General features: G+C 44.2%; 1 protein-coding gene across 1 annotated transcript in view; it reads left to right on the top strand.

Moving 5' to 3' along the window:
• The window catches only part of GPC4 (glypican 4), a 111,034-nt gene that overhangs the window by 54,936 nt on the left and 29,512 nt on the right, over positions 1-26,586 (top strand). The window contains exon 2 of the mRNA XM_040468142.1: positions 17,991-18,149. Within this exon, the coding sequence (XP_040324076.1) occupies positions 17,991-18,149 (159 nt within the window). The remainder of the gene's footprint in view (positions 1-17,990; positions 18,150-26,586) is intronic.

The following is a 26,586-nucleotide window of genomic DNA, read 5'->3' on the forward strand; positions in this document are numbered from 1 at the left end:
CATTCAGTCCATCAACCGTCTCCTTTTTCAGTCCTGTGACTGTGATTAAGTGGGCCCGTGGATGCTCTACATGGCTTCCTCCCTTTGATAGAATGAAAAGAGCCTCTTACTCGGTTGGCTTTGCAGTCTCTCGCAAGCTGCTCCTGCCTGGTGGTTATTTTGTGTCCAGCCTGCAGTGCCTTATGGGCTTTTCTCTATTCTGTGTCTCGACTAGCTCTTTATCTCATCAAAGATACCTTCACTGCTTTTCACTCTGCTTTTTATCCACACTAAAGCTTCTCTTCTCTCTGCAGCCCTCTCGAACTCATAAGTACTTGGGAGCACTTACTCTGAAGTAACAATAGGTAAGGTTTGTTTTTCTGTCTATTTTTAAACCAGTCTCCAGGCGTCTTGCATGTTGTTTACTTTTCAAACTCTTTCTTTCTCCCTCAAAATGCCTGGTTTTGCCATAGCTTCTTAGCCAAAAATAGGAAAAACACATTTAATGGGTTTGGAACTTTTCTTTTCCTCTCTTGTCACGCTGTGGAATTTAATAGTGCTGTGATCACCGTTACATGTTTAACCAGTTACGTGGTGCCCTGAGTCCTATATACTACTCAGGACCAAGGCCAGGGAGCACCTGTTCCTCCCTCCCTCCCTGCACACTCCTCCCACACACTCTTCTAGAAACACTTGTTCAGGAAGCCCTCATTTTTCATCTCCAAACCTTGCCTACACATCTTGGCAGGTTAAGCGTTATGTTGATGAATTTTCTTTTTCTTATTCATGTCTGTGAATCTTCTGCATAATTGTAAGGGGATAATGGAGGGAAATCTATGGTACCCGTCTAAAACCTAGTAGGGGAAGATGTATTTGACAGAAATATTTAAGAAATAGATCATAAGGAGGTGATCAGGTGCTAAAGTGACAGACGATCTGAGGTCAATATACTCTCATCAGAAACATCAAAAAAATCAGCACTTGAATGCATCACAATTGCGCAGGGAGCTGTCATTTCCATCTTTGTTCTCCCTTCCTTTGATGTGACAGGGAACAAACTCCCTTCATCTCAGGGTGGGTTCGCTGGGTTTTTTTTTTTTCTCCTTTTTTCTTTTCTTTTTTGGTTTTTCTTTGACATATGTTTATCCTTCGACATTCTAAATTTCTGAATCATCCACCTTTCTGTGGTAGAGCACAGTGTTGTCTCAGCAAAATGATTGGCCACGGGGGAGGAAATGATCGTTTTGTCAGGGCAGTGCAGCGACATACTGCACACTCCAGGCACATACATTTTTTTTAAAAAAGTAAGATGCATATTTAAGTAAGTAAATAGGAGTGTCTTATGTCACTCTTCCGAATTGTATTCACGAGTGCAGCAATTCTAGAACGCGAACGATCTTTGTATGTAGAAATATTTGGATGTTGATAGAAAGTTGATGCCTCAAAATAATTAGGACGGGCTATATAAACGTTGCTGGTATTTGATCCTTTTGACCTAGAACAATGGCAGCTTCATACGACTCAACCTTTATTTTGCTACCTGAGATGAGGAGCAGTAGTAGTAACAGTAACCAACAAACAACACCCTTGCATCAATTAAAGGAAGCTTCCAGCTGATCCCCTTCTGAGGAATATATAGTATCTTCTTTTTATTTTTTAATGTTTTATTTATTATTGAGAGAGAGAGAGAGAGAGACAGAGAGATGAGTGGGGGAGGGGCAGGAAGAGAGGGGGACAGAGGATCTGAAGCAGGCTCTGTGCTAACAGCAGTGAGCCCCATGTGAGGCTTGAACTCACGAACTCTGAGATCATGGCCTGAGCCAAAGTCGGACGCTCAAGCAGCGGAGCCACCCAGGTGCCCCCTGTATAGTATCTTCCGATGTCAGTATTTATCATGGTAGCTACTCTTCTGTGAAGCACCATATACATTTCATGCTTCCAGTGATTCTGTTAGGTAGGTTCTGGTTTTGCCCCGAATTTCGAGAAGGTGAAGTCGTTTCTGAAGTGAAGAGACTGACCCAAAGTTGCACAGACTTGAGTTCAAATTCAGGCCCGTTGAACTCAAAAGTCCTTACGCTTTCCTCGTCACATGGAGCCTGCCTGCCTGCCTCAGAGACTCAGAGCAAGTAATGTGTGTGGTAAGCTTTTCTTTTCCCTTTGTTTGTTGAGTGGCCTCCTTGTTGTGGCTTTCTTCATTTGGTTTGTACTGAAAAAGAAGCTTGGCTTCTGTCTGCTCTCCCAGGGCTACCAGATTTGTTAATGCTATCATAAAAGTTTTCACCAATAAGCAAAATGCGTCGTGACTTTTTTTTTTTTTTAAATACAGGCACATTTCATAATCTCTGGCATAATTTGTGTTTCTGTTTGCTCAGATCATGAAATCATGAAAGCTCATCTCGTGATAATGAAACCACGCCTTTTTGTGAATATGCCCCACACTTAACCCATACCTACCTGGTCATTAGACCAAATGAACGCCCAGGCTTGTGCCGCCAAACACCTCCTCAAACATGTGTGTGAAACTTGAGATTGAACTGTGGTTCTTCTCCAAGTTTATTTCATTGTGGTAGTATCATTGTTATAGGATTGAATTTGTCACAGTGGAAACACTTGAGTTAGGTTAGTTGGTGTCTTTATATTGGGCTGGGATCATATGTTAGAAATACCCATGAACAAAAGCAAGAGTATTTTTCCCTGTTAGCCTGGTCGGAGGCATTATAATTTAGGCCTCTCATTTGCAAAAAGAAGGGCTTATGGGGCGCCTGGGTGGCTCAGTCGGTTGAGCGACTGACTTCGGCTCAGGTCATGATCTCGCGGTCTGTGAGTTCGAGCCCCGCGTCGGGCTCTATGCTGACAGCTCGGAGCCTGGAGCCTGCTTCGGGTTCTGTCTCTCTCTCTCTCTCTCTCTGTCTCTGTTCCTCCCCTGCTCATGCTCTGTCTCTGTCTCAGAAATAAATAAACATTAAAAAAAAATTATAAAAAAAAGACGGGCTTATGATGCTGGACATTTACTCACTTAAGCTTTCGAAATGGCCCCGTTCCCCCCACATTGAAGCTCATTTCCAGAATATGATTTAAAATCGTGCGCTGTGGTCATGGATGTGCCCCTGTAACATTGGATATACTTGGGATTATGCTGTCTCGACTCAGTTTAAACCTAAGATTAGGTGGATTAAGAAAAGAAAATGTGACCTTGCACGGTTTGTGATCCTATGAGAGACAGAGAACAAAGTGAGCTCTTCTCTTTTCTTTCATGTTTCTGGTTACCGATACCCATTTAAGTACATTACAGTATTTACTAATTCCAGCAGATAAGTACAGCACTGCCACATGTTCTGTTTAAACCAAGACCGACATTTAATGTGAGTTATCATTTGTTCTCATCCTCGAAGACCGTTTTATGTATTTATTTATTTATCTATCTATCTATTTATTTTTATTTTAATGTTTATTATTTATTTTTGAGAGAGGGAGACGCAGAATCCGAAGCAGCTCCAGGCTCCGAGCCGTCAGCACAGAGCCCGACGTGGGGCTTGAACTCGAGAACTGTGAGATCATGACCCGAGCTGAAGTCGGAAGCTTAACCGACTGAGCCCCCCCAGGCATCTCCTGTTTTTAGTTTTGTTATATTTTCTTAAGTAATCTCTACACCCATCGTGGGGCTCAAACCCACAACTCCGAGATCGAGAATCGTATGCTTCACTGAGCCAGCCAGGCACCACGTGGCCGTTTTCAAAATGATCTTTTCTTTAAGTTTATTTGTTAGAGAGAGTGAGCGAGCATGATGGGGGAGAGGGGCAGAGGGAAAGAGAATCCCAAGCAGGCTCCACACTCAGCACAGAGCCCCATCCAGGGCTTGATCCCATGACTGTGAGCTCATGACCTGAGCTGAAATGGAGAGTTGGACGCTCGACCGACTGAGCCACCCAGGCGCCCCTGATAATGATCTCTTGTTGGTTACTGTGGGGTGAGGAAAAACTGGGAGCTTGTGCAAATACATGTGTGTCCACAAGGAGAAGTTTACTTTTGTATTTTCCTTTGAGGTACCTGTCAGTATACTCTTAAGATAGATCATGAATGGGGCGCCTGGGTGGCTCAGTCGGTTAAGTGTCCGACTTCAGCCAGGTCACGATCTCGCGGTCCGTGAGTTCGAGCCCCGCGTCGGGCTCTGGGCTGATGGCTCAGAGCCTGGAGCCTGCTTCCGATTCTGTGTCTCCTTCTATCTCTGATCCTCCCCCGTTCATGCTCTGTCTCTGTCTCAAAAATAAATAAACGTTAAAAAAAAAATTAAAAAAAAAAAAAAGATCATGAACCACATACCATTATTTGTTCTCTACGTGGGAGAAGACATCTTGAAGGGGAGAAGCTGGAAACAGGTATATTACACTGACAACCTCTTTTCTGGCGCAAAGTCCTGGTATGAAACTGCTCCTTGGATTTTACAAAGGAGGCTATGTTTATCGCCCTTCTTTTTCTAAGAAGGGCCATTTTAATAATTTTTGCGATCACATCAAAGACTTTTCATAATGACAGCCAGTAATTGCCATGGTAATGGTGTGCCATCTGCAGGCTCTGTGTAACGGAAACGAGAGAGGAAAACGCGTCCCTCTGCCCGATGAGAGTTACCACGGGGCCTGAGGCCCTCGCGCCAGATCGCCTCTACTCAGCCTTGGGTTCCGCGCTATCTTCCTGGTCTTTCTTCCTCACCCAATGCTCTTCCGGTTTTTCTCTCTCACTCCTGTGGCCGTGATGGTGGGTCACATCCTGGGACCGAAGGAGTGATTGGAACTTCCTTGGGAGCTGAGATTTGACTACAGTAATTGCTTTACAAGCAAGCAGTTGACCCATGGTCCGAAAGATGTGTGGAAGGCAAGTCGGATATTGAAATGAGGAAACAGGCACCCACTTGGCGAGTTGCTCTGGCCCAGAGCAAGCTGACACATACGTCTCCAGCTTGACTCTCGGTCAGGCTTCCAGAGCCCTGCTGCGTCCCTTACTTAGGTCCTGGGACAGCACCCTTCTACGGTGACTCCAGCGTCAGCCCTGTGACAGCAACTTGCATTTCTTAGAGGCTCAAACTCGAATGGCCTCTTTCCTTTCATCCCCACCCAAAGCAAAAATGGTAACGGGCAGCCCTTCATTCTTGGTTCCATCTGATAGTTCTGCAGTAATGAGGTCCAGGCCGCCTCCAGTGCACTAGTTTTTTTTCTGGAACATTCACATCTACGTGGCCCCGGGGTAACTATGAGTGAGGCCTCTTATCTGGCAGGCCTGTATCTGAGGATGGTCAGGAATTGGAAATTGAATAGGGCCTGTGGAGACTTGAATGCAAAGCAAATGACTGGTTTCTTTCTTTTCCACGTCACCTGCCGGCAAAGCAGCGGTCACTCTTCCATCTTCTTCCTCAAGGAAGTCAGTCTTTTCGTGTCATAAATAAATAGTCCCATTAATACTTCAGTGCAGTGCCCAGGATCTGCCTTTACTTTTCCCTCCGTGTGATCCTTAAGGAATGAGAGTAAAGTGGAACGCAGTCGGCATGGCACCTTACATATCGCTTCAAGCACCTTTTTATCAGAGTTTCTGAGTCCAGAACAAACAGGGACTATTCCTAGTGGGGCAGAGAGGAGCTCTGTAGTACCTCAACTCCTTGGCGGTTTGTCGTTACGGTCACTCGAAGGCACAAAAACTCCTCTCCTGGGACCTCAGTTGCAAAAAATGGTATGGAGCCATGCCAGGGAGTGATTGTCTGTTGCAACATAAGTTTAGGGCAGCTCATCCTCAAGTGACCGGAGTTTAATACTCTATTTATTTAGTTTTTTCAGTGTTTGTTTATTTTTGAGGGAGATCATGAGCAGGGGAGGGGCAGAGAGAGAGGGAGACACAGACTGTGAAGCAGGCTCCGGGCTCTGTCAGCGCAGAGACCGACGCGGGGCTCGAACTCCCGAACGGTGAGATCGCGACCTGAGCTGAAGTCGGACGCCCAACCGACTGAGCCACCCAGGTGCCCCCAGAGTTCGACACTTTAAAAAATCAAAACCCTGACATCGTCTGAGAGGTGCAGGTTTTTAAAATAAATGGGAATGTTTAGTGACCCGATGTGTCAAGCCAAATTAACTCAGAAGCATCTGTGCGAGACGTTTTTGCTCTGTGGATTTTGCTTTGTTGACCAAGACAGGCAGCAGAAGTAGGTCCCCAAGGAGTTTGCTTATCTCCTTCGTTACGAGATTCTGCTTTGAGTCCAAGCTCATATCTTCCATAGTTTTGGATGACTCAAAAAATGAACCCAGTGTATCTGGCAGCACATAAATGATATTTGAGGGTGTGACTCTTTCCCCCAGTTTGTCCAGAGGCACCTCCAAAAGCATATCTCTTGAAGCCCCAATGTGAGAAGCTCTCCTGTCTTTTGAACTCGAGTTGTTCCAGGAGAAGATCAGAGGACCTCGGAGATTTGAGGGGGTAGAGGCTGGAGGAATTCAGATTACAGAGTAAGAGGGAGAAAGAAAAAGCATGTAGAGCAACAATAAAATCCGTGTCTGGGCCTCTTGTAATTTTCGAGAGTAGAGACCAAGCCTTTTGTATTTTCTGCACTGATGGATGACATCTGGCACATAAGAGGCGCTTGGTAAATACTGCATCAGTGTTTTTGTGTTGCTGAATCAGGTCCAAGGTTAGTTTAGGTAACGTGAACGGTTCTTTGATTTAAGGCTTGGGGAAAATTTGGGGGCAGCGTTCTCTTCCCAGATGATCTCTTGAGGTGGACCGATCGAAGTAACTAGTTCAAGTGATAAATACACTGGATTTTCTAATCCTAATGAAGAAATCAAATGTAATTAATCAACCGGTCTGATCGTAAAGGAAAGATTCTGAAAGGTGAGATTGGGGGATCAAGTGGTGCCAAGCAGCTAATAGATTGCCATTAGGATAAATCCCAATCAGACGCGGGGTGCGTCACCTATAAAGGTAAGCCGAGAGGACCTGTAATGAAGAGTGGGAACGCTGAAAACTTCAGCAAACTCCATCTTCTGGGAAAGGCAACATCATTTCTATAAGAGTAATTCTGTGCTTGGCGAGTGACTGACCTTGTGCTCTTCAAGCAACTAAAGATCTATGTGGACAAAGGGAAACCAGTGCAAGTGATCTGCTTCCCAAAAGCTGTTTGTGAGTTTGCTCACCGAGCCCCGGAACCTTGGAGTAATTGGCATCACCACAGAATTGTGGGACTGTTCGTTCCAGTTGACTTCGAGGAAGGAAGCAAAGGGTGCAGATAGATAATCCTCTGGATAGCGACATGAACAGTGGCATTCTGTGCAAAATTAGGACCGAGGCAGATTCCACTTCAAGCTCCGTTACATGAGCTAGAACTGGAAGTATATGTTGAAAACTTTACCGTTAGCAAAAGTTTTCTAAATAGCAGAGAGCCCCCTAAAAAGGAATCCGTTCTAGGGTGTATGCCTCAAAGGTGGCAGGCCCGGGTGTTAGGGGGCTCGATAACGGTGAGGAGAAGAGCTGGTTTTGAGGGTCGGAGAGACTCAGCCTTGCCACAGGGGGACCCTGCCCCTTCTCCATATGCCTGTGCTAAGGTGCAGGAGCTTTCCTCTCGTGTTAGAGCAATGAACCCCTGTTCAGCTGTGGCTCCTGTCCATGGAGCTTAGTCTCCGTGGAATGGACTCTAATTAAGAGGCCTTCAATGCAGATCTGTATTAGAGTAAGCTGGAACTCACTGAGACCTGGAACAAGAGTCGTGTGGAAGTGGATTTTAAGGGTACATAATGAAGTACAAGCATTGAAAATGCAAATGTTTCTTTCCTCTTTGCCGTTTCGTTGATGCCTGGCTAGAGTTTTAAAGAATGGTTCGGGTGGCTTGAAATCTGATGTGAGAGTATCATTTGCTTTATGTGAAGCAGCCGACTTTGCTATCACTTAGTGCAAATGCTTTCTAGATAGCCATTTGGAAAAAATATCTTTGGGAGGACTCATGATTAATGAGTATGTTGTTCTTGGGGTATGCTTTTCCTAGAAAGCAGGTTTACTGAAAACCTAGTCTCACACGGTATTTTGGAGAGGAATTTTAGGTGTATCCTGCGAGACAGAGTAAAAAGAAGTTAAGGAGTTTTGGGTTCCTAGGTACCGCAGCTGAAAGCAATTAGGAAAACAGCGAAGATAATTTTTAAAACGTTCATGACCCCCTCGACCCATGAAATGTATCTGAAGTGAAAGGCATTGATGTTTGTCTTAGAGCAAGTGTCTGTGAGCTTCCCCACCCACCAACTGCATTTTCTTCCACGCCTGTGATAAACTCGGGACTTCACCGCTCACCCTTTCTGATCTTGCTGTGAAACCTAAGTGGCTTTGGCAGGTTATCTGAAAACGAGGTCCCTGGGGGTTTCTTCAGAGACTATTTAGAAATAATAAGGAAAGTCACGCCCTGTTTTCCTGAGGATACTGTCCTTCATTCACTTGTTCTCTAGTTTTAAGCGACTGCCCGCCGGAGGCTGCTCACAGGGGCAACCCTTAAGACTTGGTGCACGCGGGGCGCCTGGGTGGCTCAGTTGGTTGAGCGTCCGACTTCGGCTCAGGTCACCATCTCGCGGTCTGTGAGTTCAAGCCCCGCGTCAGGCTCTGTGATGACCGCTCAGAGCCTGGAGCCTGTTTCAGATTCTGCGTCTCCCTCTCCTCTGCCCCTCCCCCGTTCATGCTCTGTCTCTCTCTGTCTCAAAAATAAATAAATGTTAAAAAAAATTTTTTTTTTAAAAAAAGACTGTGCACGCTAGGTGTGTGCAGAGAAAAAGCAAGGTGCTGGCGGCCAGCGTCTCCCCACCCTGAGAATCCCTGTGGCCCTCCAAGCCTGACCCGATGAGCTGTCTTAGAGATGACCCCATCAGGGTCTTCCTCTACCAGGGCTTGCGATGCGTGGTTTGAGTTCACAGGTGCCAGAAGTAACTGTTGGGCACCAGAGACAAAAGTGTCCCAGCCAATAGATGGTATTCCTCTCTAGGCTATTTTGTTGCTTGTAGCTGAATATATAATGTAGGCATTTGGAATCCCGTATCTCCAGGCATTCGGTTAAATTATGAGCCCAATGAAGATTAGAAATTGGGATTCGAGAGAAACTCTGAAATGATGCTGCCCAGGTACACGCCCGGGAAGCCTGCCCCTCGCCGACCCCCCAAAAGGTCTCCACCACAGTCCTGTGAGCCTTTATCTGCACCGATTGCTTAGGTACTCTTCGTTGGATCCTCCGAATCGTTGAAGGGTTTTGGGTTATACCCACCAGCAGTAGTATTCCTGCTGGGTCCTAGACCTTGGACAAAGTGGTTGTAAATGTGCAAAATAGAGGCAGGTGCCCTGGCTGCTCTAACGTTACCAGGCATAAACTTTGGTTCATAATTCGCTTATCATTTAAAGAGCAATAAAAACCCTGTTGATTTCTCTCTGGAGTGGATTTGAAAGCTGTTGCAAGCTCATGGGAATGAAGCCTGGAGCTTTAAAGCAGCAACCCTAACTCTTCCCACTACACTCACAGGAAGGTATTCTTAGAAAAACCTAATACAACTGATTTTCAACATGTCTGTGTTTCTGATTGGCCTTCTCTGGCCTACCTTGCAGGATTAGTGGACCTAAAAATAATTGGCAGTCTTAAGCCCTCCAGAGCAGTGTTTCGGCACGGGTGTGCAAAATACTAACTAGCTGCATTTCTCCTACTGATTGGTAGGTGATCTCAAATCCCACATCTGCATAATGACTATAATTGATGTGCTTTATTATTAAGGCTTAGGTCAAGTGACTTAAGGCTTTCCATGTGCACTGCATATCCTATGCCGCGGTTCCATTCCTTCTCGCAAAGGGAGGTTGGATTAATGCATATGTTCCCTCTCCCTCCTGGGATTATTAAAAACCTTTAGAGATTTTCTTTCTTTGTTCCCAAGAAGCAGAACGTTGCATATTCCTCCTGGGGTTCTCAGGTAGCGTGGAGGCCCCGGGGTTATCCAGCAACCTGCTTTTTAGCTCACTTTGTGGCTACGTGAATTTAGCTCTAGAAAGTAGATGGAAACTGTTTTGGTAACTCTTAAGACCAATGGCAAGGAATTGTTTTTACTTTTGGGACAAATCAAAATTAGAAAAAGAGTAAAGTAGCAATTGAGGGATTAGGAAAATTACTTACAGCAAATAACAGCTTAATGTAGCTCCCATTAGTAAAGTTATACCAAGTATTTATATATTTTTTAAAAACCTGATGAAAGCCCCTCCATACGTATACACACCCTTTGAGAACTGAAGCTTGCTTTTGAAAGAAGCAACACACTTGTTTATCCTAGAAGAGTTTCAGATTCACACAAGTTGGGAGGATAGTGATAGCACAGGAAATTCACATCTTACATTAGGGTGGTAAATTGTCACAATTGATAAGCCAATGTTGATGTATTATTATCTGTAGTCCCTATCTGATTTCTGATTTCCTTAGTTTTTTTAACTAACCCTTTTATTGAGATATAGTTCATATCCTAAATGATTCGCCCATTTAAAGTGTACAACGGCTTTTCATACCCTCACAGAATTGTGGATTCATCACCAAAATCAATTTTAGAACACTTTCATCATCCCAGAAAGAAATCCCCTGCCTTTTAGCTGTAACCTCCCCTTACTTCCCCATTCCTCTAGACAACCACGAATCCACTTTCTGCCTCTGTAAATTGGTCTATGCTGGACATTTCACATAAATGGGATCCTACGGTATGTGGACGTTGGTGACTGGCTCTTTCATTTAGCTTTTGTTTTATTTTATTTTATTTTATTTTTATTTTATTTTATTTTATTTTATTTTATTTTATTTTATTTTATTTTATTTTATTTTATTTCATTATTTCATTTCATTTCATTTTTTTATTTTATTTTATTTTCTTTAGATTCAGCCATGCAGTAACACATACCTTTCCTTCTTACGGCTGAATGATCCATCATATGGATATACCACATTTTGTTTGTTCACCTGTCAATGGATATTTGGCTACTATGAATAATAATGCTATAAGCCTGGGGCGCCTGGGTGGCTCAGTCAGTTGGGCGACCGACTTCCGCTCAGGTCATGATCTCACGGTTCGTGAGTTCGAGCCCCCCCATCGGGCTCTGTGCTGACAGCTCAGAGCCTGGAGCCTGCTTCGGAGTCTGTGTCTGCTCTCTGCCCCACCCCACTTGTGCTCTGTCTCTGTCTCTCAAAAATAATAATAATAAATAATTATTTAATAATAATATTATTATTTAATAATAAATAATAATAAATGTTAAAAAAATAATAAAATAGGGGTGCCTGGGTGGCTCAGTGGGTTGAGCGTCCGACTTCAGCTCAGGTCAGGATCTCACAACTTGTGAGTTCGAGGCCGACGTCGGGCTCTGTGCTGACAGCTCAGAGCCTGGAGCCTGTTTCAGATTCTGTGTCTCCCTCTCTCTGCCCCTTCCCTGCTCATGCTCTTTTTCTCTCAAAAATGAATAAATGTTAAAAATTAATAAATAAAAATAAAATAAAACAAAATAAAATAAAATCACTACTGCTCTAAACCTTCACCTGCAAGTTTTTGTGTGATTTCCTTAGTTCTCCCCCAGTATCATTTTCTTTTCTTCCGGGATCCCATCCGGGATACATTTTATTTCATCATCAGGCCTCCTTTAGCTCCCAGGACTTTGCTTTTGATGGCCCTTAGGAGGTCTGTGCTTCGTTGTCATCACTAAACCGTCACTTATGCATGCCATTCAATACCTCCTTTCTGGCCATCTTTACTCCCCTAAAATCCAGGCTGGAATAAGAAATTTTCCTGATCTAGCCAGAGGAGACAGGGTGCTTGCCCTCCTGGCCCCTGTCCCTCAGCTAATACAAGTGGTCAGAAAAGTCTCTTCGTGGAGAACTTCGGTGGCTTATCAGGGCATAATTGATGTTCTTCCTTTCTGTTTCATTGTTGCACTTAAAAAAAAAAAGTTTAGTTTTGAAAGAGAACGCAAGCAGGGGAGGGGCAGATAGAGAGGGGGACGGAGGCTCTGAAGTGGGCTCCACGCTGACAGCAGAGAGCCCAGTGTGGGGCTCAAACTCAAGAACTGCGAGATCATGACCTGAGCAGAAGTCAGATGCTCAACCGACTGAGCCACCCAGGTCCCCCGATCATGGCACTTTTTACATTGACATAATGCTTCCTTGTTTACAAAGGGCTTTTTAAGGCTCAAGAGCCTTCCCAAGAGCCTACAGTGGATCATGTCAGCTGGGACTCAAACCCAGTTCCTGAAATCCCCACATCAGTCTTCTTATCCCTAGACTACCATTAGCCTCGCAGAATGAAAGGTGCAAATAGTGTTAAATATTTGGAACCTTTTACATTCACTTCCTAAAAACCCCTCCTTGTAAAGCGCTAAGTTTTCATCAAAACCCAAGCGAGGCACTCGGTTTCTGCAGGAAAGACCAATGTAAGATTATCTAGTCTCTTACATTTGCAGTTTGCAAAGGGCCTTCCAGTCTGTTCTTCTCAAGGCGGCCAGCCCTTCCCCTTAGGGTGCAGTTTGTGTGTCTATTATTTACTGAGAGCATTTGGTTGTTTTATTGGTAAAATCCGTTGGGGTGCAGAGGATGTCTGCCCTACAAATCATGCTGGTGTAGGCAAGCCTGGGTTCTCTGCCACTGTGTCCCTTAAAGGTTTCTGGCTGCTGTTCCCTCCTTTTCGAACTCTGGGGGACTAATTACGAGAGACTCACTTTATCTCCTGCAGGTGCAGAAAGCTAACACCTTAGTGGTGACTACAGGTATTCTTTTATCAGCGTTCCGCCCGGATATATGAGCACTGGAGAGACGTTTCCTTGGCATCTAGTTGGACTTCGAAAGGCATTTTCCGAGAAAGACCTAGAAAGTGGTTGTAAGATGTAGCTAAAAATAGTCAAGTTGATAGTAAATAAGCAGAGAGCTGGCCTGAGAACTAACCGCCACGTGTAACATTTTCTACGGGAAGGTGGGTAGGAGCAGCCGAAATCCACTGACGTGAGCCGCACCCCGTTTGTACATCAGAGCCAGCCTTTGGCGAGGGGAAGGTCGATGAGGGAAAACGAGAAAGCACACTTCCACAGATTGTTCGCCACAGAGTCCCCTTAAAGCACGGGCTAGATGCCTCATGTGCAGCGCCTACTTCTTTAACCATTGATTTGAAGCGCTTCCAAAAAGGAGCCAATACATGCTCGGCAGGACTGAGCAGTAATTTATTGTGATTGTCTTTGTTCAGCTTCGAAAACTAAGGCATTGATATCGAGACTAAAGAGAAATTACATAGAGCTGGTGTGATTGAAAAACGTTTGGCTCTTTTGAGTGATTTTTTTTGTTTTGTTTTGTTTTTAATGACATAGAGTTAAGCTTTAAAAAGCACGCTTCGTTGAATCTCATCCAAGCCTCCAAGGACAGGGCTAGGGGACCTGTTTTCTTTAGAAGGCCACTGACCCACAAAGAAAAAAACTAATCAAGGGCCGTGTACAAAAAGCAACTTAATTTAGGTGCTTCCTTAGAAAAGCATAAAGCATTCAACTTACCTGCTTTTTAAATGAAGAACAGGGAACTTGAAACAAGTACAACAAATATAACAAAAACCCTCTTCAGGTTCATATTCTGCGCAGTCAGAAGATACGGGGTAGAGCAACAAAGAACAGTACGGGGAGAGGAAAGGAGCGAAAGCAGCCAGGGGAGTTTTAAGGGACCAGAAGAGATACGTGGAGAAAACCCTACCTGCAGCCAAGGGTCATGGACGGAGGAAGCTGAGTTAGGGAAAGAGAGGAAACTACAATTAACTGGTTCACAGCTATTCATAGCTCATCTGTAGTTCTACTGCTTGAGCCTTTCACGTAATAATTCTTTTTTTAATGTATTCTTTTTTAAAGATGTTTATCCCTTTTTGGGAGAGAGCGAGAGAGAGCGAGAGAGCATGAGCTGGGGAGGGGCAGAGAGGAGGGAGACAGAGGATCCAAAGCAGGCTCTGCACTGACAGGACTCGAACTCACAAACTGCAAGATCGTGACCTGAGCCGAAATCAGATGTTGGACCGACTGGGCCACTCAGGAGCCCCTCAAGTAAAAATTCTTATGGAATTGTATGTATCAGAAATACCCAGGGCCCTTTGAAAAAAAGGCACGTGCTCAGCACTCCCCCCTCCCTGCAGTGGCTGTCTGCCTGCCCCATACTGGATCCTGTTGTCCCTGTGCTCGGCTCTCTCGGCCCAAGGAGAGCGTTGCTCCGTCTTTCTTAAATGAGAAAGGGATCACCAGGTTTAGAAAGGAGATCTCCAGAAAGAAAAGGCGTTTCTCATCCAGACACAGCATTTTAGGAATGTCTCAGACAAACGACGTCTCTGAAATAATACGTGTGCTCTGGTTTTTAATAGGAACCATTTTGGGCACTTAAAGTAGAAATATGCACTTTTTTTTTTAAAGTATTTATTTAAGCAATCTCCCCGCCCAACATGGGGCCCAGACTGAGGACCCAGAGATCAAGAGTCGCATGCTCTTCCGACTAAGCTGACCAGGCGCCCCCAGAAGTATGCAGGTTTTAAAAATCAAATGCATCGGTCAAGTTCTGACCAGAATGTCGAGCTCTGATTCCGTTTTCAAATGCACCCAGACTGCCCCCACCTTTTCCTCCTCGTACTTCTCATCAGCAGGAACTGGTCATGGCACTGAGCTTGGGATTTAATTCACCAGGTATGGGTTGGACTGCGTGTGTCTCATGCAGGGCTTTGCGCGAGAACGTCACGTTACGTTTTCAAGCAATGCTGTTTAGAAATGCCGACAGAATAAGTGGCCTGTTGGAGGGGCTGCTTTGCAACAGAGGGCAAGACCACTTTGCCAGCAGGATCATTAGCCAAGTATCCATCCTGTTGTCACCCTTGACCCAAGGCAAGCCTTTTACTGTTAGACCAAGTCTTCCTGGAAAGACCTCTCTAAAATGAAAGTGGACTCCTTATTAGGTATTGCCAGAACAAATATGTATTGCAGTGTTCCGTTGTAGACAGGTCTCCGTAAAGTCCTGCTGAGGGCCCCTGGTGGCTGTGAAATGGGCAGAGTACATGGGCCACTCTGGGCCTTTTAGATGTGCCAGTGTATACATGTATCTGTGGAAACGGTGCTGCGTGCATTCAGCAGGTTGCTGGTAACTTTCATTGCTGTTACCCATTTTTGAAAGGTGTCTCCTCAATGCAAAATTCCTGTGGGTCAGTTTAAACCCCTCAATGTCTAGCACCTTCCTAAATGTAGAAAATTATTCTTTCCTGCTGTCTCTTTGAATTTTCTGGCTTCGGGTGTGTGTGTGTGTGTGTGTGTGTGTGTGTGTGTGTGTGTGTGTGTGCGCGCGCGCGCGCCTGCCTGCCTGCTTGCATTGGGGCTGGGAAAAAGGAGTAGTTTTCCTTGGACTTAGCAGCTTATTTTGATGGCCTCCAATAAGTGGCCCCTTTGTTTATTATATATGTGAACACTGTTAAGATTCGGTGAACATAGATTGTTTTCCAAACTCATGAATTGTTTTGCCTCGGAAATGCAGTGCATACCCCAATGGACTCTTTGCATGCATTTGAAAACCAGCGTGTGATGAATTTTAGCCTGTGACAGTCTTAAAGAGTAGCTGCTCCCTTATTATAATTCATTTATATAGCCCTGCGTGTCTTAAGTTCTCATTCTGAGCATTCCAATTAATTTTCTATGTGGGGTGTAAGTGTGATGGATTACTTAATGCGACCACAGCAAGTACTGTACTAGTTGGGGTTCTTCATATTATTTCACACGTTGGGACTATATTGGGGGGAAATCCTCAACCCTGAAACCTGGAGACCACTGGCTATCTCTCTGTTAATTATGTGTCTCAGCACCAAAGGCCTGCTGTGAACTTGTTAAGCCAGCAAAGAGGGAGTTTTGTTTTTGGTTGTAACAAAGGTGTTTGCAGAAAACTGAGCCTTAGCAACCTTCTTCTTCGACTAATGAGATCTAAGCTTCTAAACTCTTATACACAACCCCCCCCCACCCCTGCAACACACACATTTTTTGTTAGATTTATCTGTTGACCAAGGGTTTCAAAAATGCCAAAAGGAACTTTTAGCAGTTTCTGGATGAGGAAGCTGTTTGAAGACTGTTTCCCTTCCGCCTTCTCTATTAAATAGTCTTTTAATACCACACACCCCTTTTTGTGTGGCAGTAACATTCTCCCTGCTTGTTAATTGCCAGGAAGGAAGAATGATCAGGAATATATATGATCATGTAATTGTTTGCATACGTGCAGTTGACAGTCCTAGTTTAGTCAAATTAAGTTCCTTAACTCCATTTTATCTGAAATCCGCCACCTCCCCGAGGCCACATTGGCATCTGTCTTAGGTGAAGACTTAACTTCTAAGCACACGCAGCCAAGAAGCAGCAATGGCCAGCTCACGGTCCGGTTCATTTCCCGTTACTTGTTTGATCTGCTCATCATTCTATGGCCCTTTATTTATTGTACACACTTACCATTGACAAGTGCATATGTCTTCAATATACTCAGTTCCTGAGTTCCTGAGATCTTGATTTTTTTTCCAGACCCCTCATCTTACATGGAACATGGACAGCAATAGCAGAAGGAACAGTGGCAGTGAATCCTTGTAAACCTCTGTAAAAATTCGATCACACCGATTTGTGGAGCAACTCAAGGGGTGGTACCTGTTTGGGTTTAGTTTTCAATGACACCGCATCTCTTGGTCATTAGGAGGAAGAGCTATGGTCTCTGCAAAGCACATTTTTGTTCTGTGGCCGAAGGAACAAGGTGTGGGTGAACTTTGGGGTCTATTAAAAAAAAAAAAGCCCTCCAGGGGTACCTGAGTGGCTCATTCAGTTAAGTGTCCAACTCTTGATTTTTGACTGAGGTCATGATCTCAGAGTTACAAATGGTCCCTACATCGGGCTCCACACTGATGATGCAGAGCCTGCTTGGGATTCTCTCTCTCCCCATCTCTCTCTGCTCCTCACCGGCACGTGTGCTCTCTCCCTCTCTCATAAAATAAATAAACATAAAAAGCCCTCCACACCGTCCAGTCCGAACCACAAGCAGAACCTAGTTGGTTTGGGGGGGGGGCGGAGATACTCTGTGTGTCTGAGCTGCTGTGGAGTGATGGCGTCTTTGACATTTCTCTTGACTCTCAGGGCTACATCACTACATAAAGATTATATTTATCAGATGCCATTAGTCTATATTGGGATGAGTGGCTACACATCCCAGTATCATAAGGTCACACAGTGTCTAACAACTGCATAGAGGGTGCCGGACAAGAAAACCTGAAGTTTGAAGATCACCTGCCATTACCCTTTGTGACTTACCATAGCCTGAAATTATCCAGTGTGAACTCGCATTATTTCCTCTTGGTCGACAACCCCTTGAGATCCACTTATCCCTCTGCTTCTCCTCAGTATAACTACCGCTGGTGTATTTGCTGAGTTTTCGGCTGTCATGTATTTTAGAAATCATTCTTCCTTAAGGTACCCCCTCTTGGAATGTAAACTCAGAAAAGCTAGAAAAACTTATGCCTCATAGAATCTTGAATAGTTTATATGTATTAAAAAAAAGACTTTGGTGATATTGAACGATAATGTTTATTGGCAGCACCGATTTTCCTGTAGTGTAGCAATGTTCCTGAATCAAAAGTTTTTGTCTTTTGTCGGTGGCTTTATTATTTTCGCCTTCCCATAACAGAACGGATGTTTTTAGTTTTTTTTTTTTTTCTTTAAGCAAACTCTACCCCCAACGTGGGGCTTGAACTCAACCCTGAGATCAAGAGTCGCATGCTCTATCCATTGAGCCAGCCAGCCACCGCCCCCCCTCTATGTTTTTAGTTTCGTAAAACTTTTCAGATACACATGATGCCTAGGCCTTTGCAGGAACCTCACGGGTGGAAATGAAGCAGAGAGTGTGCACTTGAGCCAAACTCTTCCCTCTTGGCCTTGATGAATGATAATGGAGCTTGATTGTCTTACGTTTTATCTTCCAGGTGATCATTTGAAGATCTGTCCTCAGGGTTATACCTGCTGCTCTCAGGAGATGGAGGAGAAATACAGCCTGCAAAGTAAAGATGATTTCAAAAGTGTGGTCAGCGAACAGTGCAATCGTTTGCAAGCCATCTTTGCTTCCCGTTACAAGAAGTTTGATGGTAGGTTTTGGAAGTCTGGTCCAAGTAAGCATCGACGTGCTTTGCTCTTGGATTGGTCTTTACCTTTTATTCGAGTCACATTTTAGAGGTGACAGTTCAGTTTGTCCAATTGCTTTTTCAGAGCTCCCCTGCCTTCTCCGAAGACACTCTCCTTGTTGGATCCTAGGGGCGAGTTAGTCTTCCAGTGTCATTGCTAGCGCCCTTCTGGATGCTCTAGAATCTGTATGGTAGGCATTATGGAAATATGGTCACAAGGAGACAAAAAAAGAGATTAGCGTAGTTTAATTGAAAGGCTTTCATTTATTTTCTTGGGTGAACGCAAAATAGTGTTGTTGACGCAAGTTACTTTAAAAAAAAACAAAACAAAAAAACCTCCCTAATAAAAAGCAGGCGTCTGAAAACTTACCATAACCAGAGAGATTCTGCAGATGCTGGATTTCCAATTAGATTCCTCAGAGACCACTAGAGTTCCTAGAAGCCCTGTGGTACACAGATAGGATTAAAACTCAGCTCTTGGGTTTCCATGCAGCGATGACCCAGAAGTAGCTACTATATTTATAATTGCTGTTAAGCTGGGCCTCGTCTCTCAGCTGGCACTTTGGTGTGGTCTGTCCACGTAAAGCCATGACCAAACCCATTTCGGTCCCCTGTGCCAAACATAAGCTCATAGGCGCACTTTCTTTTAATAGTGAACAACTAGCCAATAGGGTCCAAATGAGAGACGCTTCAATCATATCGGAGGCAACGCTACCGATAACAGACTTTAAAACCCAGGGAGTGTGGGATCCCAAACCCCTCAGGATTCTTTTCTCTGGTGCTCTGTACTCAGTCTGAAGATTATTATGAAGTAGGTTTAAGTTTCATAGGAATGGTTTTCTTTGTGCCTGTTTTAAAGGCCATTCTAATTACATAGTACCTTTGAAGCGTGCTTTTCTTGACATTATGTGTGGTGAAGAAGTACAAGGCAAATTTTCGAGATGTGAAATGTCTTTGAGTATTTCTGCAAAGGGCTTGTTACCATGGTGAGAAGTTGGATGAAATTAGATTTATATAGCTGATAAGGCAGTCCCCAGCTAAAGAACAGGTTGTATTTCAAATGTTGGCTTCGAGATTTGTTATTTGAAACTTATAACCGATTTAATAAGTGTTGGGTTCTCAGGCTAGACCATGAGAGCATATTTAATTTGTAATGTAGTTGAACTGAAGTTTTCCCTACATAGCATACCATTTTTTGTGCCCATTTTATCAACAGTTGCTGTGCAAAATTGAGTTCAGTCTTAATTTTATGTCCTCCTTTTTCCTGGATGGATAGAAATTTTTTTTTTTAATTTTTTTTTACATTTGTTTATTTTTTGAGAGAGAGAGCACAAGTTAGGGAGGGGCAGAGAGAGAAGGAGACACAGGATCCAAAGTAGGCTCCAGGCTCCGAGCTGTCAGCACAGAGCCCGACGCGGGGCTCGAACTCACAAACCGTGAGATCATGACCTGAGCCGAAGTCGGACGCTTAACTGACTGAGCCACCCGGGTGCCCCTGGATACAAATGTTTTTATATCTCTTTCCTGTTTATTAGTCAACACCCCACTCACTGCGCATGTTGTAACTATAAAGAGTACTTAACAACGTGCTAATACCACGCAGAGATGGGTGTTGATATCAAAAGACATTATTAGACCACCTCTGTCTATATTGGTGGTCTAATTATTATTATTATTATTATACAAATTATTTATATTAATTATTATATTTATTTTTATATAAATTATTATTAATTATTAGAAAGACTGGTATTTGCTTGACTATGGCATTTCTCATTCAACACAGTAACCCAAGCATTTTCTTTAACGTTGAGGACAATACCTAGAAAGATAATCAGATAGCCATCTTTGAAAACTTGAGCTGCTGATACCAAAAAAAATGACCCCTTGGGGTTTTATCATGTCATTTAGAAGGAAAAAGTCCTGCTCTTTACAAACACTAACCTGTTGGCAGCATGATGGAGTTGGAGATAAAGCAGTTTTCAAGTTCCGCCACCCCCAAGTTGCCCCATTTCCTGTTAGACCTGTCTCTTCCTGGTATGAGGCCACAGACGTTAGTGACCTCTCTCGCCTCCAGGCCTGCTGGTTTAGCTATTCTTTCCCCTTCTCGCTCCCCATGGTTTTGTGGCATTACTCATATGATTCCAACGTGTAGTTTTTAAGAAGCCACACAGAGAAACACCACCAGTAAGTGTTAATAGAAGTTTTTTCAAAAATTACAGAGAAAACGGGCGCCTGGGTGGCTCAGTCGGTTAAGCGTCCGACTTCGGCTCAGGTCATGATCTCACAGTCTGTGAGTTCGAGAGCCCCGCGTCGGGCTCTGTGCCGACAGCTCAGAGACTGGAGCCTGCTTCAGAGTCTGTGTCTCCCTCTCTCTCTGCCCCTCCGCTGCTCATGCTCTGTCTCTCTCTGTCTCAAAAATAAATAAAAACATTAAAAAAAATTACAGAGAAAAGTTTCTCTTGCCCTTCCCTACCAGGTTTCACATTCAATAAATGTTTTAATAATACTGTATCAGTTTCAAAACTGGTCATGAAAATGATTATGAAACTCTAGTTCGTTTCTTCTAACTTCAACTATGGCATAGACAATAAAGGTAGTGAGAATAGATTAAATTTCTTTTGAGGGAATAGTAGTTGAAATGTGTTTGGTCTGGTGATCAGAACAGGTCTGGGATATGTTGCCTATTTCCTCCAATTTGGGTTTTCTGAGATAATGAAATGCTTTTGTATGGTAAAACGTCAGTTGACTGCTATCCAACAAACCATAAGCCTCACGTGGGTGTGCTGTGTTTGTTGACTGATTTTTAAGGATGGCCGTTAGGAGCTGCTAACACTCCTCAGGCCTAAAGATGATGGTGAGTAAAATCGTATAGAGGTTGTCTTGATGCTCAGAAATCCAAGGGCAGGGTGCTTTGCTCAAAGAATTGTCCAAGCCATTGTAAAGGACAAGCCCGAGGTTCTTGGGGTGAATGGAAGAGAGAAGGTTGGACCGAGCAGCAGGATGGCAGCTGGAGAACCATGATGGGGCTGCAAGGTGGTATAAAGAAGGCTGAGGGTGAGTCCTGAGGAAATAGAAAAGGGACACATGGGAACGTACAAGGTCAAGCAACTTCAAAGGAGCATCTTTTGCTATTTCCAAGCTTATGGTATAAATTTAGGGGCGCCTGGGTGGCTCAGTCAGTTAAGTGTCCGACTTCGGCTCAGGCCATGATCTCGTGGTTCAGGAGTTCGAGCCCCGCATCGGGCCCTGTGCTGACCGCTCAGAGCCTGGAGCCTGCTTCGGATTCTGTGCCCCTCTCTCTCTCTCTCTCTCTCTCTCTCTCTCTCTCTCTGCCCCTGCCCCGCTCTCTCTCTCCCTCTCTGTCTCTGAAAAATAAACAAACATAAAAAAAATTAAAGTGGTGACCCCGAGCACAGGCAACTTAAAACCTTTAGTCTTGTTTATGAGATACCCACTTCTAAGACAGGAACAATTGCTTGTTATAAACTTTTCAACAAAAACAAGATTTGTAGGCTTTTTAGGGGATTAGCCTTCATTAACCAGAGACCATCCCATTACCCCAAGTTTCCATCATTCCGCCTTGAGAAGCTCCAGAGTTCAGGTGCCAAATGTGGTGTTTCGAAGTCAGTTCCCTCATCCCTAAAGGCTTTTCTTTTGTTCTGCACGTTTAGTTTTCTGTTGTTTGCCCATCTGAAGATATTATACAGTCTGTAAATTCATTTTTTAGAGTTTAGAGAATTTAGTGTGTGTGTGTGTGTGTGTGTGTGTGTGTGTGAAAGAGAGAGAGAGAGAGAGAGAAAATCTGAAGCAGGCACCACGCTGTCAGTGCACAGCCCAACATGGGGCTCGATCCCAAGGACCGTGACACGACCTGAGCCAAAATCAAGAGTCGGTCGCTTAACAGACGGAGCCACCCAAGCGCCCCTGTAAATCCTGTTTTAAGTTGTCAACTGTGTGCAGGTGTGTGTTCTCAGGCTCGAGTGAAGTACAGAGGTACACGTTCAGGCAGTGCATCTCCCCCACAGAATTCTCGGATTTCTCACATTTTAAACCTGCACATCTGAGTCTAAGGTCTCACCTCTTTATTTTTCCACACTGTAATCTTCTCTGTCCACTCTTTAACTTACGATGTTCGGCTAGACACCTAGAGCCGGGAAGCGATGGTGACAGAGCTGGCTGCTCCCCCTCTTGGCGAGTTCTGGGATTTTTTTTTTTTTTTTTTTTTAAGGAGAACTGCTAATTAACATAGCTGAATCGTTTGTCTCATGAATATGCTAATCACATGCGCAGTTCAGGGGGCTTTGAAAGAATTGCCAGGCAGAGGAATAGAAATAATAGAAGTGGGGCGTAATCCGTGTTTTGGGACCACAACATAAAGGCCCACCCCAAAATGTCGTGTTTTGTGAGAGACTAGTTGTTTTTAAAAGAAGCATGGTTCAAGCAACCCAAATAGATTAAGAAGATTAGAGCTGCCGTGTTCAGTATATCTCTGAATCACGTAGTAAAACTGATGTTAACAAGTATGCGAGTATATTTTTGCCTAACTTCCCGAATCAAACGGTTTGGTTTGCATGTTGAAGAAATCTTAAGGAGATAGGTTGTCTGATGCTAGCCCATCGCGAAAACTCTGTTGATTCATCATTTTAGGGAGCAAATGGAGTAACTTTGGGAGACAGCACACTGAATTGTCAGCCTGGTTCTGACATTTGCTGGGTCTCAGTTTTCCCATCCATAAAATGAGGGGGTTGAGCTGGATGCTCTCTAAAGACCCTTTCAATTCTAAAAATTCTGTGTATCTTCTAAACATGTGACTAGACCAGCTGCTTTAGTGAAAGGTCTTACAAGATGTTAATTAGCCGCCTGTCTGGTACCCTCTATTTTCCCGCTATGATTTCTTAACTCCACTACTCTCCGCAGGTCTTTGAAAACCCTCCCTTGAGCCTGAAGCTTGTTAACTCGAATAATAGTAGAAATTTTCTGAATTAGCTTAAAACGCACATAAAAGAAATAATTGTCTGTCCCATCTATCTGCATGGGCCAAGTGCAAATCAAAGTGGCCACCCTTTCCTTAAGCCCTCACGCCCCCTTGTTTTCTATCATTTCACAAAGGCAGGACATGTCGCACTCTGCAGATTTAGCCAAATCTGTGTTTTAATCACTGACTGGAAATTTCCCAGACTTCATACTGGCCATCCACTTCATTAGGCCAGTTGGATAACCAGCGTGGAGGTGCAGGGAGTTGATGGCATTAGAATTCACATGCCCACGAAAGCGGTGACCTCGGTGGGAGGAAGCTGGCCGCTCACCTTAAAAGGCAGATACGTCCAACCCAGCTTCATGGCCATTAGCCAAACTGAAATTTCCGGAATTGCCCTGACCTCTGACTTTATTTTTTCAGCTGCATGGTTTTATTATTTTCCTTTGCACATCCATATTGACTTTAACCAAAGGCCCCCTGGGAGGTTTTTACGTTAAAAAAAAAAAAAAAAGTCTTGGGCACCTGGGTGGCTCAGTTGGTTGAGCCTCCGACTTCAGCTCAGGTCATGGTCTCGCTGTCCGTGGGTTCAAGCCCCGCATCGGGTTCTGTGCTGACAGCTCAGAGCCTGGAGCCTGGTTCAGATGCTGTGTCTCCCTCTCTCTTGGCCCCTCCCCCACGTTCTCTCTCTGTCTCTCTCTCTCCCTCTCAAATAGTAACATTTGTTTAAAGTCTTAAATATCCTCAAAATAAATGTGTCAAAGAAATGTCTAACGTACATACAACCTAGGGTCGCTTTTTCATCCTCACCTCAGATTTCATCCGTTAAGGCCTTTTTAAGAAATGTGTTGCCTTTTCAAACTTCTGCCACAGTGCAGTGGACAGCATTTCACAGCCACAAAACTACAGAGAGAGACCCGAGGCCTTCTGGCCATCCTGCAAATGTAGCGCTCTTTTCCAGATCATAATAGTAATGGTCTTTGATTTCGTCGGGAAGCCCCACTCCCCTTTCCTTTACGATTCTATTTTCTTTTCCTTCCATGCGGAGGAGACTAAAATGCCCGGCATTTTTGCTAACTCTTTTATAATCTCTCTGTGAAACTTGATGAAAAAGAGCCACTGCCAGCTTTACTGTAATCAAATCAAGAGCTCAGACAAAACACACACATTTCTGTATTGACAAAGGTTTTCTGCCTTTTGAGTTGTTATCTGAAGTGTGACCAATCGTGGCGTGGCCGTAGCATTGGCGCTCTGGGCGGGTTGCAAATACTTGTGCAGCTTCCAAGGATCCCTCCGCCCGGGGCGCTTTCGCCGAGGGCCTCTGCTGTTAGCTTTGACTTCTTTAGAAGTCACGGCAGCAGCAAGAAGCAGCTGATCTGTTTGGAGGCAAGTAAATAAATGGAAGAGCTTCAGCTGAACTGCTTTTATCTACTTTGTTGGTTCATTGCACTCTGAGCCTGGGAGTTTAGAACGCTGTTGTGCCTCTCTGCCCACCCTCTTGCGGGCGGCTGTCTGTCCAGGCAAAGAAAGGGGCGTATTTGATCTAGCACTGACTCCCGACTGATTGACTGGGAGAATTCTGAAGCCGGTCAGGCCTTTCTTGTTTATTGTCCCTTCCCGTCTCCGTCCCCCCCCCCCCCCCTTCGCTTGAAAGATTGAAAGAACTAGCAAAGCCATCGAAACTCTCGGAATAAATAGGACTCAGACGTGTGACTCAGGTGGAGTGCCACGTGGGCACACCTTTTCTGGAGGTCAGTCTGTCAGAAGTTTCGAATGCATTCCCAGCCTTTGATTTACTAATTCCACGTGTAGATATCTATCTCAGGGATAGAAAGGTCTGCGTGCAGAATGATGTACAAGGGCGTTCATCACAGCATTACCTATAATAATGAAAAACAGGAAATCGGTCTAAGGGTCCCATAACGATTGTGACCTGTCCGTACGGTGTCATGTATACGCAGTTGTTACAAAGCGATGTTTCTTTTTTAAAAAAATTTTTTAATATTTATTTTTGAGAGAAAGAGAGCACGTGCGGGCGTGAGTGGGGGAGGGGCAGAGAGAGACAGCGACAACCGAATGCAAAGCAGGCTCCAGGCTCTGAGCCGTGAGCACAGAGCCGGATGTGGGGCTTGAACTCATGAACTGCACGATCATTACCGGAGCCAAAGGTGGACGCATAACCGACTGAGCCACCCAGGTGCCCCACAGGTGATGTTTCTGAAGAATCTTTAATCACATAGGAAACATTAACCTTACAGTGTTACCTGAGAACAGGGTACAAATACGGTATAATCTCAAGCATGTGATGCATATCTTCATGGGGAAAAAGAGGTAATTTGATAAACCATTGTTGCTCTCGTTTAGTGGTGGGATTGTGGGCAATTTATTTATATTTTTTTCATACCTCTCCATACCTTTCAAATTGCAATAATTTGAAAGGTATACTTGATAGGAAAAAAAATCATTTTTATGAACAATACAAGAAGTGCTTTGGTGGTGTTTGAAGAAAATGTTTTTTTTTTCTCCTGAAGTATCAGTGCTCACTGTAGACCATTTGTAGACCACAGAAAAATGCATGGAAACTTCCAGCAATTAAGTTAAATGAATAGAATAAAGGGAAATAAAGTAATGTTTGGATACATGAAGGTATAGTATTTTTCTGGCTATAAAAGGTCACTGAATGATTTGGGTGCTCAAAATTGAGCAGTGTCTATTGAAAAAAATTACCCCAGGTCCCTAACACTCATTGTGTCTATGTCAGCGTTGGCCCTACCTCATCGTGTTTTGTGCAGGTAGATGCAAATTAGCATCATAACTGATTATGCTGCGTTTTGTCCTGACTTTTCTCTTGATATTAGGTCATGAGCACCTAGACTGTATGATGAGGTTTGTATATGAGGCCATACAGTAGATCCACATAGAGGTTAGTATATGGAAGTTACCCTCCTGGGGTAGCTTCAGCATCCCCTCTGCCTTCTCTGGGCACTTGAATGAGCAGAAACATGGGTGTTAAAGGAAACTGGCTGGTGTTGGGTAGACCCTTAGTATGGATGGGATGAGGTCCAGTACAAGGGGCCTTACAGTATTTGTCCCATGTCTCTGGCTACAGTAGCATGCGACAGGGGCCATAAGAGATCAACATAAGGAGCTTTAGCGTTCGAAATGCATTAATTAAGAAGATCAACCTACTTTGGCAGGATCCCTAGCACCTTTTCATATGTTCGCAGCCCCTAGTAAGGCCTGCACTTGGCAATTGTCTTGTCATCAACCTAGGAGAGGTCTATCGAGATGCCACCGGTTGATGAGTGTTAGTCAAATACATGTCCTTTTATTTAAAAAAGCTTTGGTTAAAGTTTATTTATTTTGAGATAGGACGCGCAAGGGAGGAGCAGAGACAGGGGGGGGGGGGGAGAGAGAGAGGGA

Source organism: Herpailurus yagouaroundi, unplaced genomic scaffold, assembly GCF_014898765.1.
Source record: "Herpailurus yagouaroundi ecotype Mexico unplaced genomic scaffold, PumYag 67681, whole genome shotgun sequence".
Taxonomy (NCBI): Eukaryota; Metazoa; Chordata; class Mammalia; order Carnivora; family Felidae; genus Herpailurus; species Herpailurus yagouaroundi.